General features: G+C 39.7%; 1 protein-coding gene across 4 annotated transcripts in view; it reads left to right on the top strand.

Annotated features, from left to right (window-relative positions):
* Positions 1-22,413, top strand: part of CDC42BPB (CDC42 binding protein kinase beta (DMPK-like)) — a 100,328-nt gene that overhangs the window by 17,403 nt on the left and 60,512 nt on the right. For all 4 annotated transcript variants that reach the window (XM_010583982.1, XM_010583981.1, XM_010583980.1 and 1 more), the window contains exon 2: positions 11,958-12,049. In XM_010583982.1, coding sequence (XP_010582284.1) covers positions 11,958-12,049 — 92 coding nt within the window. The remainder of the gene's footprint in view (positions 1-11,957; positions 12,050-22,413) is intronic.

Raw genomic sequence — 22,413 nt, 5'->3', positions numbered from 1 at the left:
GCTATTCAGTGTGTATTAACTCCCCCCCCTGCCCCCAGCAAGCTTTAGACAGATTTTTATTCTTATTTAATAGCAGGTGTTATGATTTTGGTCAGTTTGAAACTTCAGAACAATTAGTTGATGCTGTTTAGCAAACTGATAACTAAATTATAAACCAGAATTCTGCAGGCTTCTTGGTTTATTTCTTAATAATGACAATTTTTGGCTTTTTTTCTTTGATCCATGAGCACTTTTAAAAAATCTGTACTGCTAATGATCCATGTACCACACAGTTTGACTGCATTTCTGGAAATCTACATCTAAGGCCAGGTTTAGGATCTCCTCATAGATTTCCAGCAGATTTTTTTTTTGTCCCCCTGCAAAAGCTAGACTTCCTTTTTTCAATTTAAATTTTAACTGTAGTATATGGAAAGTGTGGGGATAGATATAGACATATTTTGAAGTGTGCTGAGTCAGTGTTGGACATTAAGGAAAAGTTGCATAGTGAAATTAGAAGCACATTGCTTTATCTGGATAAAGTTTTCATCACACCTTGGAAGGCTGAGAGATGTATTTCTCTTCCCTTTCTACTCTCTTTACATCCTTTCTGAGCAAGTAAGTGTCAGGAAGCATCCTGCCCTCTGGAGATGTGCTTGCCTTCTGAATACCCCAAAACCCAGGGTTTTTTCTGTTACAGGTGGCTGACCATGCTCCTAATGCCCTGCTTGCCTTGTGTTTTGTTGGTAGTGACTTCCAGCAGTTTGAGTCATTGAAACAGTGCTGCTGTAAATGGTCTTCCTCTTCATCGCTCCCAGCCAGGGGCATTGGAAGGAGCAGGGCTAGAATTCCTCATCCAGAGAGGGAGCTGAAGAAATGAAAGTACTTATAATAATAAAAAAAAAACAAAAACGCTCTGAGCCTTCCACTATCATGTGTAGCAAATCTTAGTACAGGACTTGTTAGTATTCTCTGCAGATTTAAAGACAGTCCTCTTCTCTGCTTCTGAGTAGCTTGAGCTACTCCAAATATTCTAGTGCCTGGTTACAGTAATTGCTTGTCTCATGCCTTTGTGGCCTTTTCCTATGGCAAAATCTGACTTTCATTGACCTTTTAATTAGATCTGGAGCTCCAGGGAGGTTCTGAAACAGGGTGAGTAATGTCTGAGAAAATGTCCTCCTGCCCGCTGCCATTTAAAAGGAAGTGGAATGAAGAGAAAGATCTGCCACACCTGTGCTTAAAGTAGCTGTTGCTATCTGAACTCTTGAAATTGAAAAACAGTTCAGGGTGTTTATATGCATAGTGTTACAGCCTTGAGCCATCAAAAAAAAAATCAGGTGCAGTTCTGTAGCACCGTAAGCTGATGGAATGCCCCATCCCCTTAATCTTATATTTCCTATTTCCACCATAGTGGTGTTGATCTGGCTGAGAACTGAAGTATCAGGAAGAAGGTAATTGTCATTTGACTCTGCTCCCTTACCCAACTTGCCATGCAGCTGCCTGGGTGTTAGCACCAAGACAGGCCACCTCTGCAGGAGCTAGACGGCCGTGAAGGCTGTTGCGTGGGCAGTTCATCTCACCGTGGTCTGTGCTACTTAAGATGACGGCCTCTGAAAAAGAGCTGCGCTCCTTTACCCTTCTTGCTTGCTTGCGCTGGAGTAGCAGCCTCTTCCAAGCCTTCAGTGGTGATGATTCAGTTTGTTGGGCCACAGGATGATAGTTGCATTATGTGTCTTGGTAGGTTGGGTTTCTGCTGGTTTAGTGAGCAGAATCGGGTCAGTGAGGTGAGACCAGCCAAATTTGTTACAGCTGATGTAAGGAAGAGAGCAGATCTGTGTAACTGCCCCTCTGGTCGCAGTGATCCATTTCAGTTGTGTCATTGAACTACATCTTTACTTCACTCTAAATTTATAAGCAGAGAAAAGGGATGCCTCCTAAGTGGATTTCTCTCCTGTCACTGTAAGTGCATTTGTGTAGGGTGCTTTGTCAAGAAAAGCTTTATTAATAGAAACCTCTACCTTTAAAATAAAGGAGGTGACGTGGTAAATGTACCAATGTAAAGTACGAATTGTTCTGTTACATAATGCATGTATTAAGTTTTTAGTAACTTGAGAGAACATCTTCCATATATCTTCCATATATCTGGAGAAAACGAAAGTTATGCGTTTACTGTAAATAATTGATAAAACAGTTATGCTGCTTGTCTTGCTAAGTTTTACTTTCAAGATGAAACGAAGCAGGCAGTCAGAAAACCAGAACTTTGCTTATGTGTTGATGATGTAAGTGGTGGCTTCTTAATTAATGTAAGTGTATGTAAGCTTATATCAGCACAGTGTGGTCATCAGATTGGAATTGTTTTATTTCTTAGCAGAGTGTGCCAAAGGTGCTGAGTCTGATGAAATTTAGATTCATTCATACATTGTTACTGAAGTTTGGGTGAGCTCAAATTTGGGATTTTCTTAATCTCCAGTTTGAAACTATCTGAAAAAATAAGTGACAATATCAAAGGTTTTTTCTGAGCAGTCCTAATTCTCAAACTATTCTACAAAAAAAATTAACTCTGCTTTTTTGATTATTCATCATGCAGTAAAATAAGTGGATTTTAGCAATATTTACAACTTCATTATGGAATGAAAGAAATTGAATCATTGAAATTTTACTGTTTGGAACTAGTGATTCATGTAGAAGCCTGAAACAAGTTTTCCATTACTGATGTGCTTCAATATGTGATTGCCATTTGATGTGGCTTAAATGACCTCTCCGACACCTGCAAAATCTGGCCCTGGACTAGGAGTACAGAAAAATTCAGGTACAAATAAAGCTGTATGAAACAGAGATCGTACTCTGTGGTGTTTGTCGTCATCCATTTCTTACAATGTTTTGACATGTATCTTGGAAGATCCTGTCCTAATGTGCTGTAGGTTGGCTAGAAACAGCGTAGCACTCCCATGCTCACTGCAGTCTGAGGCAGATCCACATCAATTCCAAAAAAGGCCATTTTGCTGTTCTCCAGCCTCATCCTGCTGCCCGCCTGGGCTGTGGCTCCAGTGTGACAGCTGTATGTGAGTCACACTGGGTGAATGGTTCGGTGGGAGGGGATGGGATAGACAAGTTAGCTTTCACCTGGAAATGTTTCCTGATTTGACATACCGCATGAACACTAATGATGATCCAGGCAATGGAGGGGTGGAGTGTGGTGGGAAGGAACGAGGAGCTCTTTCAGCAGCAGAATGGATTTCCTGGATTAAAGTGGTTGCGTAGCTCCCCATTCAGCTGTCTCAAATGTCTGGGATGTCAGACAGTCCCAGGGAAAATCTGTAATTCAAGAGCTTGTATATGACTTGATGTGCATGTGTCTTCTGGGCTGGGTATGATCATCTTGAGGAAAATAAAAGGCCTGAAGATGAAGCTTAAGAAGGCATTGGATATTGACAGTTATTCAAGAGCAGAAAATATTCTTATTGTGGAACAGTAATCTTTACTTTACATTCTTTTAGCAAGGCTTAAGAGGAAGGAAAGAACCATGTTTGAAAACCTTAGGAAGTTCAAGTAGAAGATCTGGTATTTCAGTCTCTTCAGAAAGTGACAACTTGCAGATGTTACTGAGCTTCTGCACAATAGATTAGTCAGTGAAGTCTTTAAAGCTCAAGAGGCTGATAGACCACCAGGGATTCCATCGTTGGTGTATAGTCTGCTGAAAGACCTGGGAACCTTAGGAAAAGATTAGAGGGGCCTGGCAGCTTTCCCTCTCCCAAACAAATGTAACAAGTTGGAAAGAGGTATGAAAAACTGGACTACAAACTGCAGTCAGGAACACAGTTTCTCTAGGAGCGTTCTTAGTTCTCCCATGAGTTGGGCTAGAAGCTGCTGAGTGTTTTTTGAAATGTCCTGGTTAGTACTAATAAAGGTGCAGGTTTTCTTGTTCAGAATGTGTCATCCTTCTTAAAAAAGCCTGTCTGTGTCCTGACAGCTCTATGCTAAAATGTTACGTATTGTGAGGCTGCACCAAGCTTGTGTGGATGGTGAGTCACTTCTGGGTTTCCCAAACTAAATGCTATTCACAGTCACATTTTTTTTCAGTCCTAGTACTAATAGTTCTGCCTTCCAAGGTCCACTTCAGTATTTAAAAAAAAAAAAAAAGAAAAAGACAAACCCTGCCTGAATTGGTTCTAGAGACCAAGTTGTACTTTCCTAAATTATGGATCATTCCATGACAGTAACACAACATGAAGAGGAGAAATTGGGCAGTGAGCTTCCTCCTCTGTTAGATCTCAGATACAAGCTTCGTCTTCCTTGGACTTGCAACCATTTTAGCATTAGTGTATACCATTAGCTTTGGGTGTGGTTTTTATTTTACCTGACCATTATTTTTCCGTAGTAAGCTACTGTCTTTTATATATATATAAAAATATAAGCTACTGTCTTTTTTTTTATATATACATATATATATATGAGTACAGAGAATAGTAATTTGTTGTTTGTTCTTGGATACGTAAGCCAACACTTACTTCCTCTCGCCTGCTAGAACTCTGTTGTTGTCTAGCTCTCAAAGAGAGGCATGGTGGCTTTGACAGCAGTTAAACTGGCAACATGTTTTGTTGCTTGGACTACTTGGAACCATCTGCATGTTCCTCAGTACTTGTCTGTACAAATCTTGAGTATTATCTTTGGTGTCCTTTCATTATAAGCATGAAAGGCAGTGAATGGGCTAGTCAGGCATATAGCCAGCTATTAAGTGTTTGTGGTAACATTCATCAACGAGCTGGCAAATGGTAGCATATTGCTGCGGATTTAGTCCTATGTGGTACTTGCTTTTGGGGCTTGCCACACAAAAAGAATAACAGTGAACATGGATGATATTTCAAGGTAAGTGCCTTGCTCTTCTGCTGGCAAATTTAGCGACGCTAATAGGTTCAGCACCAGAACTACTACTCAATATTTTTCTTCAAAACATTTCCCGATGCCATTACCCTTTAGCACAGTGATAAATTTTTCATGCAGTTATCTCAAACTAGCACACAAATTGTAAATGCCAGGATCAGTTTTTCTGTAACTGATAAAGATGCTCGTGGAGCAAAATGGAGAAGCTATGAGCACTCAGTCTTGGTTTATGCCTAAAAGTAATGACAGTTTTATCCTTTTAAACCTTTGAGGATTTCGCATGTAATTATCTAATCCAAATCTTGTCCAAACTCATACCAGCAAGGTATCTGATTGAAAGTGGTCAGGCACTCTATTTTGCATATGTCAGAAGACTTTCATAAATTGAAGCAAAATCCATAATCATGGCTGCAAGTGGCTATCCTTGTGTGCTGCTTCTTCAGAAAAGTTTGAGGTTTCTTTAAATAATTTGTATACCAGATTAAGTATCACAATACAATATTTAATTTAATAATAGTTACCACTTTCTTGAAAAATGCTGGCAATCAGCCTCAAGAAGATTCAGACTTTCTTGGTGTTGTATTAGTGTATATATCTGTTTCTGCTGGCATTTCAGTTCAGATAAATACTGTTAGATGAGAACATCTTAAAATTGGGAAGTACTAACTAGGCAGGCACTAGCTAGGTGGACAGGGGACTCTGGCAGTGTGTGAAGCAGTGTCCCTGTATCAAGAGGCTGTTCTGCAAGGGCTGTAAGCACTTTGCAGAAGGTAACCAGGTGTGCTTCTCGGGTTTTTACCCAGTGGAGCTTGTGTCATTTTAATGATAATCAAAGTCTTGCACCACTGAATTTATTGTCTAATGGATGTTGATGAATGATGAAGAATCGGATCATTGAGCAGGAGGCAGAGTAAGTGAACTGTATGTACGTATGTTATAAAAATGGGAGGGAGGGCATGGCAGAAGTCAAAGGCCTGGCAGAAAATGTGTCAGAGAACACAGAACGTGTCACCTTTTGCTTGTAAACAGCAGAACTTGGTGAAGTTTGGCTTCCTGCAGAACCGGGATCTGCCTCCTTTACGAGGCTCAGTGAAATAAACTCCTGCCCTTCCCACTGTACTACCTTCCCTTTTCTGCTGTACGCTCCTTTTCTTCCCTCTTCTGTGTCAGTATTGCTCTACTGTCCTTCCATGACTATGGACAGCAAGATATGTCTGCTTTGCACCTTAGTATGTGCTGGTTGTCCAGCTAAGCAGGTGATTGCTCTATTCCTGCTGCAGCCTTTCCCTTAGTGGAGATGATACTGTGAGTGGCTTTCCTATTCACTGCCTTTTTTTTTTTTATAAAACTTGTAGCAACTTGTCACTGAAGGTGTCCAAAGATACCATTTTGTAAAGGGGATATTAAGGGTCTTCACTGGGATCAAAAGGTAGCAGGCAGGAGGAATGGGCTCAGACTGCCAAACAGTATGATCACACATACCTTACTTCCTTAGGAAACCAGACTGAAAAAAAACATTCACAGGGGTAGACAGTAAGAGGAAACAGGCCAGCACAGGAAAAGGGAGGCAAGGATCTATTGGCAAAATTTATACTGGAAAAATTAAGACTGGAGTCAACAAAGGATGGAAGAATTAACAAAAATTTACATTTCTAAAATACAGGGAAAATTTCACAATCAGGCTGCAAGAGGATTGTACTTCTTTAAAACTCAAGTGTGGGTTGTAACTGGTATTTATCACTCTAGTAAGCAGGTTGGGGCTACCTGGGTGTGGGTATCTCCCAAGACATGTATACAAGCACTAACTTGTTAAACCTGTCAGCCTACTGTTTTAGTAGCAATATCACAGGAATGCTGTTTCTTTGAAAAGGGTGCACAAAGGGCAAACAAGTTACTTGATTTCTAGAATGTAAGTTAAGGGGAATGGTTGAGGGAAATGGTAAAACTTGCTGCTCTTTCATGTTCTTCCTCCAAAGAAAACATCTTAAATAAAATATTGCATCTGCCTGGTGGGAGTATGGCTCCACAGACAATTATCTGCGTCATTTTTGTTGTTTCCCTGACATTAATATTTTGCAATTCGCATAGTTTCCTACCACAATGTTTTGTAAAGGGGATGAGTAGATAAAGGGAGCGTGGTGGCAGATGAATTTCTGTATGACCAGACAGTTTGGACATACTTTCTGGGTAGATATACCTGAATGTTATCATCATGTTATATAATGACTTAAACCTCAAATCACTTACACGATCAGTTCCGAACTGTGAAACTATCTGGTGCAGGGCAGTCCAGTATATGAATAGGTTGTCCAGAGAGGCCATGGAGTCTCCATCCTTGGAAGTTTTTAAGACCTGACCAGGCAAAACTCTGAGTAACCTGGTCTGAAATCAATACTGACTGTGATTTGAGGAGGAGGTTGGACTAGAGACCTCCTGAGGTCCCTTTCAACCTGAATTGTTGAGAGAGACCTGTAAGTCTGTGTATTATTTTCCTGCAGTTGTCACATTTATTTAAAACTTGAAGCTGCCAATGATACAAAACATCAGATGTTCTTGAACATTTGGCAGCTTTGACTCAGTGATTGTGACTCTGAATTTCTGGAAACTTGCACTGCCTGACAAAATTCTCAGGAGTCCTCAAATTAGAGCCGTTGGGTAGCTCCACCACTGAAGCAGTAGTTATCATAATCCCAGCGGGTAGTCTTTTGTCCACTGTAATATAAAGGTGTTATATTATCTGGAATCACAAAAGCTATTATTGACACAAATTGAATGGTTCAGAATCTGAACAGAAAGTAAAAATCCAAAACATACCTCAACACTTCTCATTTTTAACCACATTCTAGCTTGGGAGAAGTTGTCCTATTATTTTTTTGAGGGTGATGTTGACAATACTACCATCCTTCCCTGACCTGCTTTCAGAAATGAGTGCAAGTTTGACATATGCTTCTGACCTTGACAGAGGCCAACATGTACCCATTCCTGGGGTAGCAGTGCGGAGTGCCCGATCTGATGCATCAGATTATCTCCGCTGGCATTTCCTGCACCTTTTAGTCATTCCGAAACAGTCTTCAAATATCTTTTATCAGGTGGCACAATACTAATTGACTTCAGTGTAGATGTACCAGCTTACAAACCTAAATCACAAACCTATTTACGTATGACTGCGCTTCAAATTATGTTTTCAAATTATTCAAATTGATGTTTTCTTTTTGTGCAAACAAAATATCCTAGTCCCATCTATCAGGGGAAGAGGAGAATATGATCGGAATAGAATTTGTTTGTGGGTGGAGAATTATGTCTTTAATACATAACCTGGTTTTCAATGAAGAAATAAATGCTGGCATTTCACTTCCTGTTATGAATATTGATCAAAACATTGACTGTTACTGTTCTGTATTATATTCTTGAGAGCATGCATTTCTTGGCTCGTTAAAATTAGTTGAGGTTTTTTTTTCTTGTGTGGCCTTATGGAGAATACCCTTCTTCCAAACAAGTGTAAGTATAATAATGCAAAATCAGCTTGAGAGAAAAGGCAGTGATGCATACAAATATATTGCACATAGAAGGCCTGTCCCAAATTATGATTACAGCCTCATAGTCACGAATAAACAAACTCTTGCAATTACTCTCAGCTAATGTTACCCTGACAACAGTGTATATATAACAAAATTCAGTAATCACTGCCAACACAACCCCCAGTACAGCTAATGCTTCTGTTTGCCAGGATGAAATACTTTCATTAAGTATTAAATGAACTCCATAAGTCCTGCTTTCAATATTGGGATCAAAACTAAAGAGTAAAGTGTAATTGTCCATTCCACTATATAGAGAGAAGTTTGCTTTGAGTTCCCTATTTGTAAAATAGTGATATGTAAAAGGAGAAGCTGGAGCTTTTTACCAGTTACGTAGTGGTGGGTATGTCACTTGGCATCATTCTGGCAAGCACAGTGAACACAGCTCTCTGATACTTTTTGGTGCAAGTTTCTGCTCACTCAATTGTGCCAGTTCTGTACATGCTACTGATCTGGATATGAGAGTGTTGAGGAACAGCAACCTCCTGAGGGGGGAGCAGGAAAGCAAATTGGAAATACTTTTTGATTTAACTTACAAAGAGGTAAAAATTGTGCAATCCAGTGCTTAAAAGCAGCAGGTCAGATCCTGGTGTAAACAAGGTTCTACTCAAAAAATGCCAATAAGGTGAATATCAGTTTAAATGAATTAATGGTGTGTTGCCTCCTCTGAGCTCTGATCTGCTGCGTGAGCTCTGCTGCAGTCTCTGTGATGATGAGATTCTGTGGATATTAGGTTTTATTTTCAAATTTTATTTACTTTTAAGGAATCTTAGATACCTTGACAAAGACTCGAATTTTTGCATTTCAGTGGAAGTCGTATCCAATTTAAAGTTTTTCTGTACATTCAGATATTCATGTTTGGTGCTTAGCTTTCCAAGAGAGAGACCACTGAAGCTGCAGTGGTTCTGAACACCAGCACACCTGCTAAATACTAAAAGCCAACATGAGTTAAGTGCACAAATAGCTTGTAAAACTAGTAACTTCCTTTTAGGAGGGAATACTTTTTTTCATTTACAGGTATTAAACTAATTCATTTTAATATGTGCTGCTTCAGTTGACCAATGGAGTTCAAAAAAGCAGGACCAATCTACGACTCTTGCAGTTTTCCAACTGAAATAGCGGTAAAGAGAATGAGGTCTGCTAATCCTTCCTTCCTGAAGGATAAAGTTCCTAGAAATATAGCATTAATGCCTTTCTCTGCAGACACTGTTTCTTCTGTTTACTCAAATTTAAGTACATGCTCTGCTTGATACATAATAAATATTATCTTTTAAAATAGAAAACTAATTGGATTCACTCGCTTTAATACAACTTAATGCATTTCTAAACCGAATCCCAATTTTAGCGAGGTGATACACTTCAAACCAAGGAAAACTGTAGACAAAATAATAAAATATTTTGTCACCAGTTGACAAAACAAGAAAAATGTAAGAAATAAGGGTGATTTTTTTTAAGTGTACAAGACAGCTTAAGCTTGCGTAGGTTTGCGTCTTCCTGCTTTGAAAGTTGCTTGTGATCAGTTTACAGCAGCAGGGGTTTTTTATAAATACTTAAAACAATTATTTTGGTATTCTGTTTATTGACCAGAATTATTGCTAAAATTGGTTATTTCTTTAAAAAAAAAAAAAAAATTTCATTAGTATCCCCCAGAAGTAAAATTACTAGATTTTGTTTCCCCTCTGCTTGAATTTTAATAATAGAAGCTGGTGTTCTGCAAAATTAGTCTAATGACCTGCATTCTGTCATAGTGATCCATAACTTGATAATAGAACTTCATATTTATCTCTTATCTGTAGCTGTGTTTCCTTAGTCTGTCCTGATTTGATGGGAAGGAAAGAAGGCAAGAGAACCTGGCAAAATAATGGATATATATCACAGCCATCGGCAGTGGTATTTAGTTGTATAGGTGTCTGATTGGACTAGTATAGGTCTCTAACTGGTTTGAGTTGGTGTTGCTGGGTAAGTTTGTTAGAAACAGTTTGGGGTTTTGGGATGGTAGTCTCAATGGCCTTGTGGTGGGGCAGAACGTGGTAGGCGTTTTCTGCCCAGCTGAAACGAGGAATCTAGCAGAAAATCTAGTAGAGTCTCATTCTTAAATTTTGCACTTCAGATACAAAAGAAACATGCAGTGAAAGGGGTATTACTTGTGGGGGAAACCTTTTCAATAACACCTCTCCTAAGTACAAAGAAGCAGCATGGTTATTCTTCAGTACAGCTATTTCTTCATTTTATTAGTTGTTATATGAATTTTTGCTGAGAGGTTTTCAGGCTTTTTTGGTTAGACTTAGTATGAAGTCTGTAATCTCCAGTTCAGACTTCCGTATCTTCTGTGTGTTTGTAAGGTTTTGTTTGTTTGTGTTAGTGTCTGAAATACATCAACAAGCAGTGACCCCTCTTGCAGGAATTGTTTGGCTTATAACTCATTAGCTTAATCATAACGTAAGGTGAGGTAAAATGGGAGTCTGAGCTGAATTACAAGTAGTAGCGCTGTGATGTTTTTTTCAGTTGCAAATGGGAAAAATACATGTGTTTTAAAAACTTCGGTCTCTTTAGTCTAATGATGTTTGTGATGAGGTGAAGAGCAGCAATCTTTTTTGTGGTTAGTAAGAAGTGTAAGCTGCTGCTTTGTAGACACCATACTTGCTGTTGTGGAGTTTAGCTTGCACCGCTGTTTTTCTTTATTGATTTGGTCTTCATAATCAGAGTAGTGAATTGTAACATATTTTATCTAAACAGTAATCCTTATCCTGTGATATGCTAGAAATACATAAAATATTCTGAATGGGAACTGGAAAGGAGAAAATTGATAGGATCTGCAGGTACAGTGGAATTTTATCAACCAGGTATTTTAAGAAATATCTTGAATCCAGTGGGACCGCGACAATAATGTAAGTGTAGGTTAGTTAATTGCTGGACATCTTTTAGGCTGCAGCCCTTCAATACTTGGTCTAATTGAGATGTGGTGAATGTTGCTTAACAGGAAAGATAGTTCAAAGTAAAGAATCTTAAATTAGCCACAGATCTTGTAGAAAATGGTTTCATTGCTATTGAGTAGATACAGCTATCTCTTGAGAGTGGGTTGTTAAAGCTTTAGCTGGTACTAGCTGAAATAATAAAAAGTAAAGCTGAACTCTGCTTAAGAAGAGAATTATTCTAGTGACTGAAGGATAAGACAGATTTTCTCTAGGGTTTACCAATAAGGAATCGGCTCTCTTCCTTTCATATGGTCCTTCAGTGATTCACAAAACCCTAAAGAAGGGGGGTGGTGGGAAATCATTCTGAAAGACTACTTTGCTCTTTACTCACTGGCAGCAAGACAGAACCAATCATAGGATTGAATGTTTTAAAAAATTCTAAGTGTTAATTAAATAGCGTAATTAATATTTTTTACTTCTATAGTTCTAATAGTAGTTGAAAAAATATTATTGCACTGGCTATGCAATGAGTACTTTTGACCTCTGGTTTATGGATTATTTTGGCTTACAATATTTCTCTTCATAATTGATTCTTTTTTTTCTTAAACAGCAAGACCATTTACAAAATTGGTAAAGGAAATGCAACTGCATCGAGATGACTTTGAAATTATAAAAGTGATTGGAAGAGGTGCATTTGGTGAGGTAAGAGATTTTTAATGTTGTAGTAATGTAACTTTCATCGTCTGTGCATCTGATTTCTTGCTACAGTTGAGCTGTACTTGTCCTAAAGACAGAAGTTTCACACAGATGTGTTAAAATACTACCAAATGTGGGATGTAGCTAGGTACTAGTGAAAGGTCCCTTTGAAGCAGCATATTTAGTGTCCAGTTCTGCCATTTCTGTGACTGGCTCATTCTGACTTCAGTGTAGCAAAACAAGTGTCTCTTCAATGTGTGTATGAACAGGGTGGTCCCACCTAGCAGCTGCACAGCTGAATTTGGGATCTCTTCTCCCACTTGCCATATGTACTCTTCTGTGCTGCTATAATTTAACACAGAGCTGGGCTGCTTCTATGGTAGGAACGTGGAGGCTGCTCCACCCATCTGCCTGTCTCTGTAGCAATCTGGTAATGCACAAAGACGCATTTGGCTGCCTCAAAGGCTGTTCCCTGTCATCTTTGAAGATCAAAGGCTGCTGGATCTGTTTTTTTGGACAGCAAGTTGAATCATGCTGGGATGATAGGAACGCCTTGTGTTTTGAGGACTCGCCAGTCCCAGGACCCTGGACTGAAGCTTTACTTCTTAATATACTTGATGAAAGTCTCACCAGTCACAGAAGTCTGATAGGGCTTGCCACTGGCAAAAGCATTCATGAGTATGTCCCCTCCAGTAGGAATGGGATACCTGAGACTTCTGGAGAACCTCAAAGACAACCCTTTCAGCATTTAAGTATGTATAACTAAAGCCATAGCTGTCAGCAAAAGAGTTTATTAACTAGAGAATTTCTGTAAGTAGAAAACGCCTTAGATTTCTTTCAGGAAGCTTCTTTTAAGTAGTCCCACACTAAAGTCAAATGTAGTGACAGCCATTAGCGGCTCGCTTCAGCCCATTAGCACTTTGTTACAACTTCTGCTGCCAATGGCTAAGGCTAGGCTTCCTTATCTTCATCTCCCATTTTCTCCACAGAGAGCAGGACTGTGTGCTGTGCAGGGCCCTCCTTCCAGGCATGGTGTGCCCTGGACATGTCAAACTCTTTCTCATAGGGTTTGATTGTGGGACAGAGGTATCAGGGGCAGACCAGAAACTAAGCTAGAAAAATGCCAGGACCCTACTTGAGCTAGGTTCAGAAAGCAATGAGGTTTCTATGTGCATATGCACTTGGTAGTGCGTGAAGTAATAGCTTCATATCCACATAATTTTAAGCTACCTTAGAGACTGCTTTGGAGGAAGGTGGACGGACACCTAAGACAGAAATTAGTGTTTCAAGAACATCTTTTCATCTGTGCCATCGTCTAATGGTGTGATGGGTAACTTGTAGTTCACACGTAATCATTGTGAGCATAGCTGCTGAAGGAACTTGAGCATTTTAAGTAAAATGTCCAGATAAATAGTAACATCTTGACCTCTAAGACAAAAGTTCACTTTCTAGTGGATGTTGAACTTGATGAGTTGCAACATTTGTTACAAAAAGAAATTGTTATCTTAGGGTAGTAGAAATACTGCATGAAAATCGGTTCTTTCACTTGAGTGTTTGATTTTAGCTGGCATGTATTATTTGAACATGGCTGTTAGAGAGAAAAGTTACTACAAAGAGTTGGACAGGAAAAAGCAGAAATGGGAAGAAAAATTAGATAAGTCTAAGGAAGGGCTGAAAGCTACAAATTAAGTCCACAAAAGAGGTCTGAGCGAAAAGGTTTATAAATAGATAAAAGGCCTAGAGAATCAAGACAGTAGTAGGTAACTGTCTATCTCTCCATTAGGGTTTTAATTCAAAGCAGTAGCACAGTTTTGAAGAGATTGCCCCCACTTACTGCAGAATGATTTTGCTATGCATGAGCTGGCTTTCTTTTGGAGGAAACTAAGCCAGAACCTCTGTTCCAGGTGTGCACCAAATGTGCTTCTGGCCCCAAGGAGTACATAAGAATCAATCACTGGGTTTGACTCTCCTAACAGCTTCAAAGCATGTTTGGTCCAGGAGACTAGGCTAGATACAGTCTGAAGCAAAATTCCCGAACTGCATACAGTATAGATGGGAAGGCACAGCACAGGCTGCTTTCATCTGTTCTGGTTTTGCTGTGCCAAATTACTTGCTATAGTGGCTGTGACCACTGATATCTAAAGAATTTTAGATTAGTGTTTTGGCAGTTTGTCTTTTTGTGGGATTAGAAGTGGTTTCTGGATCTTTTCAGAGCAAGACTTGTGAATGCTATAGCTATCAAAAATGCTTTCAGGTCAAGGGAACCCTTTATAGTGACTCGCAGATGGAGTCAGTGTTGGGAATTCCTTCACACAGTGTAACTTTAAGGAAGGGCTGTTTTCCATAGTACTTGCTCTGTTCTTTTCCAAAAAGATGCTCTTCTCCACTTAAGGGATTGACCAACTGAAAATCTCAGTACAACAGCAGATGAAGTTATTTATATGAACTTCAGGAGACTTCAGTTTATGCTTGCTAGGGCGTTTAGGATGACCTTTCTTAGCTTTGGATCAAGAGTCTTAAGGTGTATAAAAGATACAAATCCCGGGTGGAAACTTGTATTAATAGTGTTTGGAGTGCCTGAATCAACAAGGTCTTACATATTCTTTCATTTGGAAAAGCATGGAACTTAACTAAAGCAATTTGTACATCCCATCCCCCCCTAGTGGAAATGAAATTTCACAGAAGTGAAATGAGAAAGTATCTGAATTTCATCCTTCTGTTAGAGCTGTGAGCGCTCACAAAGTCAGTGGTGTTAGTTATCTGTCAATATCACCTTGTCTTGTTCATCTTTTAATTATAAAAGTTTCAGTTTATAGTTGTAGCAGCTTGAAACTTTTTTATCAGTTTAAATTATGCAGGAGTCATTGATTTTAAGTTCATTATACTTTAATCCCACTTGCCAGAGAATATTTCGTGGTTTTTGCTTATGAATGAATCCTTTGACTGTTGTGTTTACTACACTGCTATAACTGCCAAATATTGTAGGCATTATAAGATAGTAATTATAAAAAGGTTGGCATTGCGTAATAAGAAAATAAAATCTAGTTTCTTGAGAGGGACTTCTGGCATCGGAGTGGTATAAAGGAACACTTTGAGAAAACTGAATGGAGGAGCTGTAATTTTTCCATAGTATGTTCACACATACATAGGAGCTATGTTAGAAATTAGTTGATGAGATTGTAGTGGTTATAAAGGTATTCATTAGTTCTTGTTTAAAAAAAAAACAACCCAAACACAACTATCTGCTAGAAATACATTTTAAAAATACCTATAAAATATTTGTTAGAATGCATAAAGAAATTAATCAGAATTAAACTAAACATACTCCTATTAGAATTAAGTAGTTTAAATGCTGAACAGCTAAACAAGGCAGACTTCAAAAAGGATGAAAACTACATTCCATTCTCCCCAGTTTAGCTACTTTGGACTTTTTGGAGAATGCCAGGGGCTTTAGTCTTACCAAAGAACTTTTGTGTAAATCAGTAGCTTTTGAAGAAAGATGGCTTAAACAAAATAAAGGTGTGATATTAGTTATTAGTCAGGATCAGTGGTCAATTTTTGCCATACAACATATAAGCCAAGGAAACATGGTCTTTGACTGGAGAGAGGATTGAGACCGCATGTGAGCTTGTCCCTGTGAACATAACTGCAAAATCAGTATCTAATGTAAGGCAAATTAATATAATCACCAGTACATATCTGTACTGGCATGTCAGTGCCTTTTTCTTTCTTTTTCCTTTTCAAACCAGGAGAACTCAGCCTGGTTCTTTACACTTTCTCCAGCAATATGAGAACAAAACCTAACTGGTAATCCAAACCCACCTGAGTGAACGTTCTCATAACACAGGAGATCTGAGAAAGCAAGAGAAAAAAATGTTCCTTAAAGTTCTCATTATTATGCTAGCACACAAATAGCCTAGCTCAGAACATAGGGATTTCTTCTCTAGCCGCCTGCCAAAACACACCGTTCTCCTTTTCTCATAAACTAAGCCAGCCACTGTGCATGCTGGGTAAACTGAAAGTCTGAATATCCTTTACAGCAACTGTGGTGGGTTGACCCTGGCTGGATGCCAGGTGCCCACCAAAGCCACATCTATCACTCCCCCTCCTAAGCTGGACAGGGGAGAGAAAATATGACGAAAGGCTCATGGGTCGAGATAAGGACAGGGAGAGATCACTCACCAATTACCATCACAGGCAAAACAGACTCAACTTGGGGAAATTATTTAATTTATTGCCAATCAAATAAGAGTAGGGTAAAGAGAAATAAAACCAAATCTTAAAAACACCTTCCCCCACCCGTCCCTTCTTCCTGGGCACAGCTTCACTCCCCAGTTCTCTGCCTCCTCTCCCCGAGTGGCGCAGGGGCACAGGGAATGGGGATTGGGGTCAGTTCATTACATGTTATCTCTGCCACTCCTTCCTCCTCAGGGACAGGACTCCTCACATTCTTCCCCTGCTCCAGCGTGGGCTTCCTCCCACAGGAGACAGTTCTCCACAAAATTCTCCAATGTGGGTCCTTCCCACAGGCTGCAGTTCCTCATGAACTGCTCCAGCATGGGTCCCTTCCACGGGGTGCAGTCCTTCAGGCACAGACTGCTCCAGCGTGGGTCCCCTGCAGGGTCACAAGTCCTGCCAGAAAACCTGCTCTACCATGGGCTTCTCTCTCCACGGGGCCACAGGTCCTGCCAGGAGCCTGCTCCAGCGTGGGCTTCCCATGGGGTCACAGCCTCCTTCGGGCACCCACCTGCTCCAACGTGGGGTCCTCCCCAGGCTGCAGGTGGAGATCTGCTCCACCGTGGACCTCCCTGGGCTGCAGGGGGACAGCCTGCCTCACCATGGTCTTCCCCACGGGCTGGAGGGGAATCTCTGCTCCAGCACCTGGAGCACCTCCTCCCCCTCCTTCTGCACTGACCTGGGGGTCTGCAGGGTTGTTTCTCTCACATGTTCTCACTCCTCTCTCCAGCTGCAGTTTCTGTTGCGCACCAGCTTTTTTTTCCCCTTCTTAAATGTGTTATCACAAAGGCGCTACCACCATCGCTGATGGGCTCGGCCTTGGCCAGCAGCGGGTCTGTCTCAGAGCCAGCTGGCATTGGCTCTGTCAGACATAAGGGAAGCTTCTAGCAGCTTCTTACAGAAGCCACCCCTCTAGCCCGCCCCGCTACCAAAACCTTGCCATGCAAACCCACTTTTAAGGCTCTTGACTCCTGGAGTTACTGGCTTGAGAACATAATTTAATATTTTCAGAAGTTTCATAGTTACAAAGAAAAGTTTTAAATGTTCTTTGAGTGCATGACACATAGAATAGCATATAATATGAAATGCTAGCTGTAAGAAGGATAAACTACTCCTGACTCTTCCCTGCCTATGTTGTATTTGCCTGGGCATACACCCAGCTGGGTGGAACATTTTCATGAGTGCCCCAATATTACTTTCAGTCTTTCTTTTTTGTGGGTCAGATAGGCAGATAGCTTGTGTACAGGGGAGCAACCTCTATGAAGAATAAAACTAATAATAATTAAAAATCCCCCTGAAATAAAATCAGAACTAAAATGGTTTTCTGTAATCTTAATTCTGGTTTCTATTAATAAATTTAATGTAGAAGTCTGTCTTTGTAGACAAGAATGAGTATGTTGTGTATGGTGAAGGTTTTTGTTAACTAGTGAAAATACACATTCTTTAGGAGAAGATTTAAATAATATGAGCATGGAATGGAAAACTCCTCCAGCTTTTAGACCTTTAAAAAACCACACCAAAACAAAGAACCCAAACCACCTGTGGCTTGAAGTTTGCAAGTGCCTGACTATTCCTTCCATCTGGAAATACTGTGGACCATTATTTGAAATGAAATAATGTCCTGAGAACCTCGGCTGGGTGGGATTGTGCTTGCCTGAGAAACTTATGCCAGCCTAAGAAGTGCCTTCTGTGTGCTTGGTGTTTGCCTCTGCATGTCAAAGGAACTGGGAGTACTAGTGCTACAGTATGGTGAGAGGGATGGGAGGAGGATCCTGGGTATAGGGGCTGTCTGGCTCTAAATACTTGCGCTTGCTTTTCTGCAAGCTTTATCTGACCTCTTAGTAATGTACTTGTAAGTCTTTAAGATCGCTTTTCCTCATTTTGTTTAAAGGACAATTTAGGCACACTGCTGTAGATTAACGCATTTCAATGAAGAGCAGTTGTTGAAAGAAGAACCGGGTCACGATATACCTTGTTTGAGAACTTGGATTGTATAACGTGGCTGACACCTCCTGGAAATTTGGCAGCATGGGACTGAAACAATTGTTTTCCTTCCCTTGTTTGTTAGCAAGGATTTCTTGAATGAGCAACGCTTACTGTGGTTCCAGCGGAAGGGTGGAACTGCTTGGTCTTGCTTAGCACAAAAATAACTAAAACTCCTAATGTGCCCCACCTAAGTATTACTGCTCTGGATGGATTAGAAATACCTTTTCATATAAATGCTGTTGTGTACAGACTTGATCTCTGTAGTGTTCAGCAATAGGATGTGTTACCTCGACTAAGGATGCTTAGTCAGAGTCTGAGCTGGAATCAACAGACAAAAAAAAAGTGTTTCCAGAAGACAAAAAATAATGGTTGAGAGAACAAGATGATCCCCTGTGTACCACCAGTTTCTGATAAAGTATGTGGTTCCTAATGAGAGATATACTGGCTAAGGGTGCAGTGAGACTCAAAAGTGAATATGCAAAACCTAAGCTTCCTGTGGACAGTTGTGCTTGGCAGTGAGATGCAGAGCTGTTTGTGCCTTTTCCCGCAGCTGTAGGGTACTGAGTTTAATGTTTTTATGTACTTCTGGAAATTAACCTGGGGCACAGTGAGCCTACAGACTGCAATTACGGCTGTCCCGCCTATTCAGAAGCTTTGGTGATTGGTATTAGGTACCTAGCAGGGACTATACCCTCCTACATTGTAGATGAACTGAATTCCTAAGTATCGCACACAACATATGACACTTTTCATCCAGCTATTCAAAGAGTCGGAGCATTCAGAATATGATGCAGAAGAAATATTTTATTAGCTTTGCTTTTCTACAGTGTGGTCTTCACAAGAAAAATACCAAAGCAAGCTATTTTCTGCTCTGGAAATGGACAAAGAAAGAAGCTGCTTTGTTTTGAAAATGCTTCAAAAGAGCTGGTTGCAATCTTAGTCCTCCCCAGCTCCGTGTCTGTTTGTATGGCAGCACCAAGTTACTATGGTGACAGGCAGGTTGCAAGGAGCTGGAGAGACACAGTTCATTGTAGTGCTGCTGCGAGACCAGCCATTTGTGTCTGCAGTCCCCTGATTGCTGAGGAAGAGCTTAGGTGTTTTTCGGGGCCTTTATTCTTCTTTTGCAGAACCTTTCTGGCTGGCACTTCCAAGTGATTTCTTATTTGCACAACATGAAGATCCACGCTGTGTGTTCAAAAATATGATTTTGCTTTGGGAATGTGCACTGTGGCATATGAACCCTACCAAAAGACACTCTGGTTGCTCATTTTAAATGTAAAATAGACATGAAAAAACTGATAAAGCAGTCCAGACCAGTTTTTCCTCAAAGATGCAGTATTAAAACTGTTAACTAATGAGCTATATATCAAAGACTTTTCATATCCGAAGTATCAGGAGGGTAAAGCAGTTCCTGCAGTGTTTTTTCAGTAGCTAGTGACCAAGGTATCAATAGCGTGAGACAGAAATAGTAGAGTAAAAGTGGCATATACAAGCTTTAACTGAGGGAAATGGCTGTAATATTCAATTATGAATCTGGTAATAAGACATTATGGATAAATTGTTTACATCTGAAATGACATTTCAACTCTTCTCCTGGTTGAAAGGCTTGTCTAAAATCTCTGCTCAAATGTCTAGAACCATTCCAAGTTCCTGCCAAAGGTTAATTCATGGTAATTTTACACTATTTTATCCATGTAATTTTATTGTCCATTAGCCTAAACAGATCTTTTATCTTTTGTCATCCTTATTACTGATGTCCTTCCTTTCAATTTTATTTGTAGGCAGCAATCATATCCACTTTTTTTTTTTAACAAGTAAAGATTTTTCTATTCCCACAGTAGTGTGAGAGGCTCTTTAGTTCCTTGATCATCTCAATAGCCCTCCTTGACATCTGCTCCAGATAAAGTTTATTTCTCTGAGGTGTGGCTGTGTGTGGAGTTTCCGGTGAGTTTGTATTTCTACAAGGCAGTAATGTTTACCCATCTCTAGTGGTGTGTATCTGCCTATGAATTCCAGAGTTGTGTTTGTCTTAACTACCCCCTGTTATAAGCTGATTGCATGAAGGTTGTCACCTGTCTGTGTTCCTCTTCTCAGCTGAGAACTTTTTGCATTTGTGTTTCACCTTATTCCTGAAAGTCCAGTCCTTGAGGATAAGTTTTACTTGCAACATTTTAACATGCCATGAGCAGGAATAGTGTCCTACTTAGCTTTTTTATCTTTGCTTTGAAATTAATGCCAGCATGGTTTCCAAGAAGTCTTTTTGTTAACTATCTTAACTGTTTTCTGGAAATCCAGTCTTGCATTTAAATGATTTCTGCACTTTCTTATGCCATACTTATCATTTACATAAAAGATAATTTATAACTTGATGCTGCTTACTAATGCTGATCATGTCACTCAAAGGGCAGAGTACAGTGGTGAGAAGTTCTGTCATGTTTGTAGAGGCTGATTTGGCTCAGATTCCCACCCTGTAGGTTTCATCAGGGCATGAAGAAAGGCGGAGCAGAGCTGAACCCTCCCAGCTCCCAGTGGCTGAGGGTTCAGGGACTCCCTAACCACACCTGTAACTCTGTGGTCAGTAGTCACTGAGACTTCTGCTATGTGTGTTACTCGGGTATTAAGCATGTACTTAGATACTCTCTGAATACTTAAGGTGTCCACAGCAGCCCGTGGCCAAGTTCCAGAACTGTTGTGTGACAATAATGCTTCCTTAATCTTGCTACCTTTTTATTTTATTTGATGTTTTTCAATTTCTGTGCTAGAAACAGCAAATAATTGTTCTCTGTTCATCTTCTCTGCAACATTCATGGTTTTGTATGCCTATCATAGCTGTTATCTCTTCCAGGCCTGGAATGTTTTAGGTTATTAAATCTTCTTCAGAAGCTGTTTTATACCTCTGCTTGTGCCTTTTTTTCATTTCATTATTCTTAACATACTTTTTTTTTTTTTAACTCCTGTTACAGTGTAAGTTGTAATAGTCTTGGAAGTGAAGAGTGAGCGTCAAAATTAAATCCTGGTCTTTTACAGTCTGTGCATAACATGAGCACTTGTTCAGCCAGTAGACTTTTAAACCTTGAAAATAGAAGCAATGCTTTTGTTCTTAAAGTAAGGCATTTGCAGCAGTGTACAAATCTGTATCCTTTGGAATTTTGGAATACCTCTGAACACCGAGTATTTTTTCTTACGTTAGTAGATGTGGTGGATTGGTATGTAGTATAGGAGCCATCATATTTGAAACCTGACATCTTGCATGGTTAGCACAATTGCAATATAAGAGGTTTCTGTTTGATCTCGCAAAGTGGTCAGTGTGGTTATTGTAATTGAATTTGAGGTATGCCAGAGAAAGAGGAATTAATACAAAAGTAAGAAAAAACAGCTATACCGTGCCATCTCAGAAGCAGCCAAAGCATTATATGACAAATATAAACTTAAAAATACTGCCACCTGACAAAGAAAGTGAAAGAAAGGTAACTCAAGGAAACACTGAGGTGTTTTATGGAACAAAGGGTGTAGGACTTTTTGCAATATTGTGAAAATATTCTTTCTTATAATAGTACTGAGTTTATCAAGGCATAATTTAGTTTATTGCCTGTTTCAGTTCAGGCATCAGTGAGGTTTAGGTTGTGCATGTCTGTTTGTTTTCTTAAAAAAAAAAAAAAAATTCTAATGATTAGAATGCGTTGAGGAGTCAGGTCCAGTGAGGCCAAAATTCTGTTCCTTCTGTGAGGCATCATCTGCACTTTTCAGGTTTCTTTTCAGAGGTAAAATTCTTGGGGAATTACCTGTTTTGCTGTATGGTTGCATGAATTTTTCTACTGGCACGAGAATCTATCCCACTGTCACCCTTACAACTAAAGCAGAAGTGTGTTTACTGGTGCCATAACTTGACATCCCCTTAATGTGAAAATGAGTCAACTTTCCTTTTATTAATTCTACTTTTTTCCACAGAAGACAATTATCTTCCTCCAGAAAGTTTAAATTGGGCTTTTTTAAGCAGTCCTTTCAGTTGAAAATAAATAGCACTAATATAGATAGCAACTGGGGAATTGCTAAATAGGTCCTACAGATTCGGCTTCCTTCTTTTCTTTTTTTCTTTTTCCAGGCCTGTTCTCATTTACTACTTTGTTCTAACGTTTGCACAGCTCCTC

This window comes from Haliaeetus leucocephalus, unplaced genomic scaffold (assembly GCF_000737465.1).
Source record: "Haliaeetus leucocephalus isolate CR32 unplaced genomic scaffold, Haliaeetus_leucocephalus-4.0 Scaffold932, whole genome shotgun sequence".
NCBI lineage: Eukaryota > Metazoa > Chordata > Aves > Accipitriformes > Accipitridae > Haliaeetus > Haliaeetus leucocephalus.
The sequence above is the reverse complement of the archived record's forward strand: the minus strand, read 5'-3'. Positions and strand labels throughout refer to the sequence as shown.